Source organism: Xyrauchen texanus, chromosome 11 (genome assembly GCF_025860055.1).
Source record: "Xyrauchen texanus isolate HMW12.3.18 chromosome 11, RBS_HiC_50CHRs, whole genome shotgun sequence".
Classification (NCBI taxonomy): domain Eukaryota; kingdom Metazoa; phylum Chordata; class Actinopteri; order Cypriniformes; family Catostomidae; genus Xyrauchen; species Xyrauchen texanus.
This window is the reverse complement of record NC_068286.1, coordinates 37,644,992-37,657,229: the sequence shown is the minus strand read 5'-3', so window position 1 is coordinate 37,657,229 and position 12,238 is coordinate 37,644,992. Positions and strand designations below refer to the sequence as shown.

The 12,238-nt window shown below is 37.1% G+C and overlaps 1 protein-coding gene across 1 annotated transcript; it reads right to left on the bottom strand.

Moving 5' to 3' along the window:
- Nucleotides 1-124: 124 nt before the first annotated feature.
- Nucleotides 125-12,238, bottom strand: LOC127651179 (tetraspanin-5-like). The gene is made up of 9 exons (XM_052136892.1): nucleotides 11,900-12,238; nucleotides 8,480-8,530; nucleotides 8,191-8,337; nucleotides 7,463-7,633; nucleotides 6,283-6,408; nucleotides 4,223-4,270; nucleotides 3,424-3,540; nucleotides 2,143-2,204; nucleotides 125-1,385 (listed from the first exon to the last, which is right to left on the bottom strand). The coding sequence occupies exons 1-9, from the start codon at nucleotides 11,978-11,980 to the stop codon at nucleotides 1,373-1,375; spliced, it is 816 nt and encodes a 271-aa protein (XP_051992852.1). The 5' UTR covers nucleotides 11,981-12,238; the 3' UTR covers nucleotides 125-1,372.

The window sequence follows — 12,238 nt, the reverse complement described above, 5'->3', positions numbered from 1 at the left end:
ACTGAATTAATATATATATATATATATATATATATATATATATATATATATATATATATATATATATATATATATATATATATATATGTATGTAATATGTATATATATATATTAATTACTGTAATGAAAATCTTCCTGTGTGTATATATATATAACACGTGTTTTAGTCTTTTTCATACGACCATGATGTAGTAATACTTTATAACTTAAATATATTAGAATTGATTTTAGCATTACAGTGATGTAATGAGCTTAGTTGTCATAATGGTAATGTCACAATACCAAAAGTCTTGATGGCACCATGATAGGCTTTATTTTTTTTTATGGAAAATTTATTTCTTATTTTGTGTCATGATTTTACCAACTTTAGTGGGTTTCGTTCTGTTTTAACCAGTTTGAATTAAAGCCTTCAATCTGGCAAAATCTCAGAGCTAATTTATTTTTTTAACATTCTAGTGGCTATAATTTCAAAGCCATAAACCTAACTATTCACAAAAATATTTTAACACTGGGAAAATGTAGTGTTTTTCCAATACGCATGCAATGTATTTTCTCTTAGATTCAAAAGCAACTGTGTTTTATAAAATCCATTTAACAGGTCATATACAGACACTATGTGACAATGTGAATAAAAAAATAAACAAGTGGTCTCAATGAATTCCCGCGGACACAGAATTCTACTAAAAGCTCAGCAGAAGGTGAACGGCCGTCCTTCACAAAATTATAACAATCTTGTCCCTTGTGTGTTTGTTTATTACATATTACAACTGAGTAGATAACGCTTTCAGCTACCAATACGTAGCTATAAGTATAATAATCTCAACAGCGTTGAACACAGAATTTGTATATATATATATATATAAATAAATAATCACAACTGCATCTTCTGCATCAGTTTCAATTAGGCAGAAATTTGTAAGGGTTCAGTTTGAGTTCTTGTGCAATCGAATTGAACTGAACACAGGAGTCTCGAGACATACTTTTTAGAAGTTTAACCATTTTCAACTTGACAGGTTTTAAAAATGCAACGTTCAAGGTGTCAAAGACATTCATTTGATGCACATGTACATAGACTGACAAGTATAAAAAATAAATCAGTTGTGTGTTGGGTCAGCATGTCAATAATGTTTAAATTAATGTTTGTGTGATGTTTAAAAAAGGATTAGAGATGACTTAAAAATAATACAAATCTATCGTTGTACATCATTATCATGGAAACATTAAGATGTCGTTGTACATTGTAAAAAAGGAGGTATGTGAATTTGGTTGTGACTCCTTCACTGGTTGCTAGGATACTCGGATGATAATTTGCCAGTTCTATTGCTGAGTGACAGAAAGATGGAGGCTCTGTCTGACGAATGGCTCAATCATTTCAGGTGAACAAACTGGTGGATGAAAAAGAGATACAAATGTTGGCAAGATGACACCTACTACCTGCCTATTCTACTATTACAATCAAACTGATAATCGTTTTCTCTTTTCTCTTCTACTTTTCTCCATCCTATGAACCTAAATTCTGGCCATTCTATTGACTATGGTAAAAACAGCGTAAATATTTGACAAATTGTATTCAAAATTAAATTCATTCAAATTTGAAATTCAAAAACAATAAGTGATTTTTGGTAACACTTTACAATAAGGTTGTATAGCTTAACATTAGTTAACGCAAGGTTACATTTGTACTAACGATGAACAATACTTTTCTGGCATTTATTAATCTTGGTTAATGTTAATTTCAATATACGTTAGCATTTTACATATTAAAGCTGAATATGTAAATATTAGCTAATGCATTATGAACTAACATTAACTAACAATGAACAATAGTATTAATTACCATTAAAAAATGCTGTAAAAAATATTGTTCATTTATACTAAATGATACATAATGCATTTATAACTAATGTTAACATATAGACAATTTTTGTAAAGTGTTACAGTGATTTAAATAAGTTAAATTAACATTAAGTGATGGTTTCAATAAATAGTTAACAAAAAACTACAAACTGGAGTCTTTGGCCCACACGGCAAAGTTAAGCTGTATAATTCTGTAATAAAGCCTTCTCATTCTTTCATAGTTGTCTCTTTAAACTTGACTTAAGTACAAGGCTCTTGTTGTTTGAGTGATGTCTCTTGTCTTACCAGCTCTCTCTGACCGCCTCAATGTCACTCAGGAGATTTTGAGCCAGGCAGATCCCAAATATCTAGAATCAAAAGTAAGGTTAGTCTATCTGTCACAGAGGGCTACAAAGAAACACAGAGCTACACATTATCATGTATTACATGGCATATCTTTAATAATAATAATGTGACTTTCTGGACTTTAATTAATGTTAGTTTTCCACAAGTATTCAAAGCTATTAAAGGGATAGTTCACTAAAAAATGAAAATTCTCTCATCATTTACTCACCCTCATGCCATCCCAGATGTGTATGGCTATGACTTATGTAGAACACAAGCAAAGATTTTTAAAAGAATATCTCAACTCTGTTGGTCTTCACAATAAAAGCAAATGGTGACCAGAACTAGGAAGGTCCAAAATAACTGAATTGATTGGTAAGGGTGAGAAAGAGATCAATATTTAAGTCATTTTTTACTATTATAAATCTCCTCCTTTGACTAAACCAGGTAGGTGGCTAAATGTGAAAGTGAAATTGTAGATTTAATACAGTAAAAAACAAACAAACAAAAAAAAACACTTAAATATTGATCTGTTTCTCACTCACACCTAACATATCGCCTCAGAAGATATGGATTTAACCACTGGAGTCATGTGGATAACTTTTATACGGCCTTTATGAGCTTTTTGGACCATCTGAGTTCTGATCAATATTCACTCTACAGAACTGAGATATTCTTTTATTTTCTTAAAAAGAATATTTCTTATATTTTTCTTTTTGTTGAAAAAAATACTCATACTTATTTGTGATGACCGGAGGGTGAGTAAATGAGAGAATTTTAATTTTTGGGGTGAACTAAACATCTAAGAACGGCCCTAATATGGGCAAAACTGCCCTAAGCTGAGTCCTTAAAATGAGGTTAAATGAATGAATAATATTCAAATGTAAAAGGAGATTTTACAGCTATGGTGGTGGAGAAGAGTTCTCAGACATTCTGGTCATTGTTGTAAAATATTTTTTTTTACAGGTTTGGAACAATATGAGGATGAATAAAATATTGCAGAAAAATAAATTACATAACTTATAATTTTAAAATGAACTATTCAATGTAGTATTTGTAAATCAATAAAGCATAATGGCTTTAAGGTCTTTTGAAGGTATTTTCATGTTGAATAACTTTTCAAAATTCCTTTCCGTTGGAAATTCCATATACATTATATTTTTATCGTGAGGCATACACTACATACAGAATGACACACAAATAAACACATTGCTGTGTGCTTTAGCGATGTTGTTTATTCACCTGCAGAAGTGCAATTCCTATGAAGATTCCAGCAACTACAGTTAGATTCTCCTGTAGCCATTTTTCAAACTGCGGTACACATCCTTTTGTGTGTATAAACATCTTCTGTTCATTGTCCTTAAAACACAAAAACATAAACAAATGATCATTTTTACTGTTATAGAAACTGCCAAAAGTCAAAGGGCAAACATAATGAATGTGGAGTGTACAACATGTTTGTGTGCTCTTACAGACACCTGCTCTAAACAGTTTTTCTGCTGACTGAAAAGAACATATTTTAGTGGTGAGTAATGTAAACTAGAAACTCTTGAAATGGTCTAAAAAGAGCTGAAAGGTCCTCAGCCCTTCCAATCTCTACCTTTTACATATTTAGTGTGAATTTTCTCAAATTTCCTTCTTTAAAGAGATAGTTCACCCCAAAAAATTCATTTTTTACTCCCCCTAATGTTGTTTCAAACCATTCCGACTTACCTTCTTCAGTGGAACACAAGAGAAGATGTTGGGTAGAATGTGAGACTCAGTCACCATCACCATTTTCTTTCATTGCATTTTTTTTTTTTCTCCATACAATGAAAGTGAATGGTGACTGAGCTAACATTCTGTCTAACATCCTTTTCTGTTTTCCACTGAAGAAAGAAAGTCATATACGTTTGAAACAATGTAAATGTGATCATGAAGATTATGACAGAATTAAAAATTTGGGGTGAAATATCCCTTTAAGCCTTTTCTTATGTGCACTACCCCAGATATGCACTCACTTTATTTATTTTTTAAATAGCTATACTTAAAGTATACTTACACTTTTCGCTCGAATGTCATATCCACACTGTGTGTTGATTACATCCTCCTTTGGGAAAAGAAACGGGGAGAAAGCAAGAATTTAGTTCTTTGAAAAGAGTTATTAAAATGTAGGATTTTTACACTTTTTGGGGGAATAAAAAAAAAAAGAGAACATGGTTGTCAACTGGGGGCGCAACCTAAAAATGGATTGCAAGTCTGTATTTATAGGGTCATGGACAGCAGGGAAAACCAATGCTAAATGCAAATAATACAAATGTAACCAACTATAGTTTCAGGGAACATGACAGACTCGTAGACAGTCTCAGGGAACTGGACAGACTTGTCGTTCTCCATAAAGAACAAGAAAGGGTCATCGACGACCACAGGCCCCACCGCCTCCTGGCGGTCAACAGCTGGCCCATCTGCCTCCTGGTGGTCAACAGCCGGTTCCTCTGCCTCCTGGCGGTCAACAGCTGGCCCATCCGTCTCCTGGCGGTCAACAGCCGGCTCCTACGCCTCCTGGCGGTCAACAGCCGGCTCCTACGCCTCCTGCCGGTCAGCAACTGCCTCCTGGTGGAGTACAGCGGACCCATCCCCCCGCCTGGTGGACAGCAACCGGCTCCTCCGCCTCGTGGCAGTCAGCAACAGGCTTAACTGCCTCCAGGCGGTAAGAAACCGGCTCCTCTGCCTCCTGGCGTTCAGCAACCGGCTCTGCCGCCCCCTGGCGATCATTTAAGCTGAGGCTTGGGATCTGGCTGACCAGGGGTGGGAAAGTCCACATGGGGGAGCTCTTCCTGGAGCAGACGTTTGGGCTCCCCATGATGGAAAATGTGGAAAACAAAATCCCAGAATCCCAGATTTCCCAGCTTTTCCATCTCCCGCTGGCTGAGAGGCTGATTGAGGCAGATGTTGAAAACCTCTTTCAAATCAGTGTCATTATAGTCCAGCTTGTTGACTGCAATGAGAAAATCACAGGCAAAGTCCCTCACATCAGCTTTCCCCTGACGGACCTCCTGAAGGTGGACGAGCTGGGCCATATGCTGCCGGATGGAGTAAGTGGTGGTGGGAGATGGAAAAAGGAAGATTTCTGCCAAGTCCTCTGTTTGGCCAGTTCATTCTGTCAAGGTTAGGTTGGAGATAGAGAGGGCGAGGACTCAAAAGCAGAGTAGATGAGGTTTATTAATATGAAAAATAAACAAAAACAAAACAGAAACCACCCTGTAGGGGAAAAACGACATTCCACAGAGACAGGAACTTGGTGCCATGGCTGGTTAAGGGGAGCCTCGAGGTCTGAACAGGAATCTCCAGTGGCACAGACAAGACAGACAGACAAACAGACAGATGGACAGACAACCTATAACATGGAAACATCCACAACTAACACAATGGGGTTAAATAGGGAAGAATACAAGGACGGTAATAAGGAAAGCATGTGAAGCAAATAAACAAATAATGAGGTAACAAGGGGGTGGGGTCAGGACGAGACAGGAGAACACATGGCAATGAAGCCACCATTAGCCATGTGCTCAAACAAAAAGACAAGACATGGAGCATGAGTGTCCAGATTCCAACTCAGAAACAAGACCAAACCAGACCAAAGAGTCAGGATCCAGACACCATGCTCTGAACATGAAATCAGGACTAGACAGGAGCACACGGCCAGGAAAACAATCAAAGCCGTGCACTCACACAGAGACATAGAACATATGTGTCAGGATCCTGTCACCACAATAAACCAGACTGACACTGATGACAGGATCCTGACACAGATGCCAATGAGGACTGGTTAAAGAATTAAAATTAAAATAAAATACAATCCAGACTTTTGTTTTTGAGATAAATTATTAGCTGCCCAGGGCATGAAACTAGCGAAATTAGTTTAGACACAAAACAAAGTTTGAGCATTACTAACTTATAAAAGTAATTTATGTTATGTGTGTTCTGTCTGTGGAGGATCAACATCATGTCCTGTTTATGTTCCCATGTCTTCCCAGGAAATAACACATTCAAGATGGTGAGGTGGCTGGGAGATGTTTGTTTGTGTGACTACATGTGTGTATTTTGTGTGTGTGTGCTTACAGCAGGGTCCTTGGTGCAGCAGGAAAAGGGAACCCCACATTTCTCTCTACTCAGATTAGTGTCAGTACAGTTAAAGTAGATATTCAGATTCCAGTCTTCAGGCCCAAATGCTCCACAACACTCCCACTGCAGAAACATACCGCATATGCATTACATATTCACACACACAGTGAACCAACCAATTGTTTAAAATCAATGCATATTCTAGCAAATTCCAGGCTGAGAATTTAGATATTAGATATTAAAGGAAAAGTTCACACAAAATTGAAAATTCTGTTATCGTTTGTTCATCTTCTTGTCATTCCAAATTTGACAAATGATGATGCTGTTCTTTCACATACAATGAAAGCATACAGTGCCAAAGAGCTGTCAAGCTCTGAAATTACCAAAGAAATGCACCATAAAATTATCATGAACATTCTTCCACCTTTTTTGTTCCACAAAAGGAAGAAAGTTAAGTAAATTATGACAACATTTTTATTTTTGAGTGAACTATATCTTTAAAGGAAAAATTCACACAAAAATGAAAATTCTCACATCATTTACTCACCCACATGTATGACTTTCTTCTTTCTGAAGAACACAAACAAATTTTTTTTAGAAGAACATCTGAGGCCCATTCAATGCAAGTGAAGTCTCAATAGAGACTGCAATGGCAAGATGTACAGTGAAACACTCCAGTGGTTTAATCTATGTATTCAGAAGCAATATGACGGATGTGGGTAAGAAACAGATCAATATTTAAGTCCTTTTTACTATAAATCTACACTTTCCCTTTCTTCTTTTGTTTTTTTGCAGGGAGGAGAATTTATAGTAAAAAGGACTTAATTATTGTTCTGTTTCTCACCCAAATGTATTATTTTGCTTCTGAAGTTATCGATTTAACCACTGGAGTTGTATGTATTACTTTTATGCTGCCTTGATGTGCTTTTTGGAGATTCAAATTTCTGGCCACCATTCACTTGCATTGTATGGACCAACAGAGCTGAGATATTCTTTTAAAAATCTTTGTTTGTGTTCAGCAGAAGAAAGTAAGTCGTACACATCTGGGATGGTATGAGGGTGAGTAAATGATGAAAGACTTTACATTTGTGGGTAAACTATACCTTTAAGCAGACACTTTGACATTGGCTTTGAAGAGCAGGTTGTGTCTGATATGTGTGAGTGTGCAAACTCTTACATAATCTTGCGTGAAGTCGATGAGATTCTGCAAGTCAATGTCGTCTCTATAGGCTCTAATATTGTTGTTGATGAAGAACTTGAGCTGGTCCTTGATCCAGTCTTTAAAGACAAATGCCAAGACTCCTGCAGTCAACTCCAGGAAAAATATGATTCCCAGAAAGACGGAAAACTGAAAAGGACAGCAGAGCTTTGATTACACCACTCATACTGGATAATATCCACCCTAAAGGTAGATATCTTCTCTGTTTTTATAAGAAAGAATTCTTAACCCTGGCAACATCCCTCTCGATACATTTACAGACAAATGTGAGATGTTTCTCTCAAAACTGAACATTGCCTCACAAGGTTCATTTCTAATGGCACACAAAAATCCTAATAATTGCACAGTGAGCAACTGACTTGCTGATGTGACTGCAATGAATACTTCAACAGTGACATCACTGCTGATCTGGTGTTTCCACATGTTTTAAGAAGTCTCTGTAGCCCTACAGAGGAAGCGGGCCTCTCACAATAGTGGAGGGAGGGGAGTATTGAAACGCTCAATATATGTAACGAAACTTAATACACAATGCACTCACAGAACGCATTTTAGGTATGTGCAAGCACAATTCAAACCTAGTGAAGATGTAAGTAAATGTAACTACAGTGTTTAAAGTGCAACATTGAAATTATTATATTGCTGGGTTGCACTGCTTGAAGCTTTAGTAAAGACAAAAAAGCACTTACAAACTTGAGTAGGAATGAGTTTTCTCTCAATGCTCCTATACATCCGGCGAAGCCCAGCACGAACATCACCCCACCGACCACGAGAAACAGCCACACTGGGTCAAACCCACCCAGATCTGTGATGGAGGAGATGTTAGAGAGAACTCCCTGATGGAAAGACAGATGGGGACAAATCTGAGAGAAAGAATGCAACTTGATTTCATGTTAATGAGACCAAGATCTCACCTGAATCAATTCGATGACATGTCAGGTTCATATATTTAGTGCGATGTAAGAAAGCTTCACTCACCTTCTCACTCCAGGCCCAAAGGGCCACAGACAGGAATGCGACCCCCAGCAGCTAAATGGTGTGTGTGTGTGTGTGTGTGTGAGAGAGAGAGAGAGAGAGAGAGAGAGAGAGAGAGAGAGAGAGAAAGGAGGGGGGTGGGAGACAGTTAGAGATCAGCACTATCAGTCACTTTTCAAAATAACTATTTAATTTCACAACCATTTCATTATGACCGACCTCTGAAACAGACAAGGCAAATGTCATCTGTCACATGGGTTGTCTCTCAAAACCTAGTGAGTTGCATACCTAGACAGTTTGGGCATCACACACACTTTTGGAACGTTCAACGGCATTTATGACAAAATGTTTAAGCGTAAAAAATAACATAGGAACTTAATTTTGGTCATCATAGGTGCACAAACATTCAAACAGCATTTGGAATGCTGAAAGCATCTTTTAAGTGATCATAAACCAATGCGTAATGTTCGATCAGCATATTTGGCCATTGGAGGCATCATTAGTGCATTTGGAACATTCAGCAGCAATTTGGGCATCATAAGTAAGTTTGAACGTTTACCAGCATCATTAGTGCGTTTAAAAGTCAAAAACACATATGGGGATGATCAAAATAAATATGTTTGGAACGACTGCAACTTGGGGCATCATAGGCACGTTTGGAATGCTGGATAAAATTTTGGGCATATGGAACATCAAAAGGGCATATGGAACATTGTTTGATCATCATAAGCACATCTGAAACGTTTAAACAGAATTGTGGTTATCATAAAGCTGTTTGAATGTTCCATAGCATTTTTGAACATCATTTAGATGCATAAACGTTTGAACAGAATTTAGAATTGAATGCATTTTCGAGGCATCATAAACGATTTTGAAATATTCGATCAGCATATTTTGTCCATTACAAGAGCATTCGAACCTTCGAACTGAATTTTGGGCATCATAAGTAAGTTTGAATGATCCATAGCATTTTTAGGCATCATAGGTGCGCAAACGTTCGAACAGCATTTGGAAAGCTGAATGCATCTTTCGAGCTTCATAAGAGAGTTTGAAATGTTCAATCGTCATATTTAGGTCATAAGTGTGTTTGAATGTTTTATGCTCAAATGCAGCATTCTCTTTGCCATTATAAGCGCATTTGAACGTTCAGTGTTTTGGGTATCATTAGAGGATTAGAACTTTCGGGCATCATGATAAACACTGGAACAACAGCATTCTGGACATCATAGACACATCTGGAATGTTTGACAAAAACATTTGGTATCAGAAGTGAATTTGAAACATTGTTTGAACATCATAAGCATGTTTGGAAGGTTCAAACATAATTTTAAGCTGTTTCCATCACATACTTGTGAACATTCAAATAGGATTCAAATAGGCCTCATTTTCTTGGTCATTACAAGCACATTCGAACGTTCAAACAGCATTTTGGACATCATAAGTAGGCTAAGTTTGAACGTTCCACAGCACTTTGGGGCACCATGAGTGAGCCAGAACATTAGAAAGCACCAGCATCACGATAAACATGTTTGGAACGACAGCATTTTGGGACATGGCACACGTTAACTATGGAATGATATTCCGGACATTATTCAAAAGGAATTGCAAAATGTATTTGCAATTGCGTTTTCAATTTGTGGACGCATAAAATGTGACATAATCCAAACGCAATTGCAAATCGCGCATTACAGTTTGCATTTTCGTTTAAGTGAACGCACAGTGACTGCCAGATTTCAAATGGAAAAGCAAAGTCTGTTTGCAACTGTGTTTCCCATATCTTACGAGTTTTGGCCCTGTCATATTTAAATAGCAATTTCAATTACCATGTCTGCTTTTTCACTTTCTCAGCGTCGCGTATGTAGCCAGCCAAAACTCAAATGGAATACTAATTCCCTTAGTATTTCCATTTCCGATGCCTTACACGGAAACCTATCAATCAGGGTCAAGGGTGGGATTATGCTATGGGGCGTGTTTGTCTTGGGAAGTGACGTCACTCACAGTCTATCACGATCAATAATTAGCACTGCACTTTATTCATCTATAATCTCACACTGGACTGTCAACATATTCTCCTCAATATACTACTTCATATATATATATATATTTCATATACTCCTACTTATTATATTGTATATTGTGTGTATTGTTCACTGTACATTGTATATAATTATTGTGTTGTGTAAGTATGTGTACATTTGATTTGTAAATTGTTTTGTGTATGTTGTTTACTGTAATTGGTATATGTCTCGTCACTGTCATGACTGCTATGTTGCTCGGAACTGCACACAAGAATTTCACCTACTGTTGCACTTGTGTACATGGTAGTGTGACAATAAAGTGATTTGATTTGATTTGATAAATCAGCGTCTGTTCAGGGCATCACCTCTTGACCGTCGACTGTGAGTGACGTCACTTCCCAAGACAAACAGGCCCCATAGCATAATCCCACCCTTGACCCTGATTGACAGGTTTCCGTGTAAGGCATCGGAAATGGAAATACTAAGGGAATTAGTATTCCATTTGAGTTTTGGCTGGCTACATACGCGACGCTGAGAAAGTGAAAAAGCAGACATGGTAATTGAAATTGCTATTTAAATATGACAGGGCCAAAACTCATAAGATATGGGAAACACAGTTGCAAACGGACTTGCTTTTCTATTTGAAATTTGGCAGTCACTGTGCGTTCGCTTAAACGAAAATGCAAACCGTAATGCGCGATTTGCAATTGCGTTTGGATTATGTCACATTTTATGCGTCCACAATTTGAAAACGCAATTGCAAATACCATTTGCAATTCCTTTTGAATAATGTCCGGAATATCATTCCATAGTTAACAATGTTTGACAACGTTTTTGGGTATTGGAACATTGTTTGATCTTCATAAGCACGTTTGGAACGTTCTAACAGAATTTTGGTCATTATAAGGCTGTTGAACGGTCCAAAGCATTTTGGGCATGATAGGTGTGCGAACGTTTAATTGCATTTGTAAGCATCATTGTTGAGTTAGAACGGTCGAGAGCATCGTAAACACACCATTGAGGCATCAAAAGCGTTTGTGAAAAGTTAGATCAACATACTTTAGCCACTATAAGCGCGTTCATATTAAACAACTTTTTTTGGCCACCAAAAGCGCGTTACATTCGACAGAATCCTAACGCGCCCCCAAATGCTATCTAGATAAAGAGCTCAATAGGTTTTAAGACACTGCCAATGTGTCAGATGACCAGATGTGGTTACAATGTAAACCTAATGTTGACATAAAAAAAGATAGGAGTTAATTTCAGCAAACACACCAAACTAGACATATTGACGTAACGAATAGAATGAAGAATTACGTTAATTTGACTTGACGTGCTATATTCTGACTTGACATGATAGGCTATATTCAAAACAAACATATATGGTTAAAAATTCATAACTCACCCAAAATATAATATTAAATCCGAATATGAAGTATTTGATACAACAGCCCACTTCGTGGACGTTGAAATGTTTTCCTGACATACTTGCGATCAAAACGATAAACAGTGAGAATCTTTCCGATGATTGTTAATAATGGAGAAGATTTTCGCCCACCGACTAGAAAACTGTTATCTCTATTTATATCATTTTTACGACATGTCGATAGCTTGCCATGCAATGCCTCACGGGGCTTTGCCTATTCCGCCGAAACGATGGTTTTCCCTCTTCTAGAAAACACAATTATTCTCGCTATTGACAATTAAATCGAATAACGGGACGAGCGGTCCTTCAGACATGAGA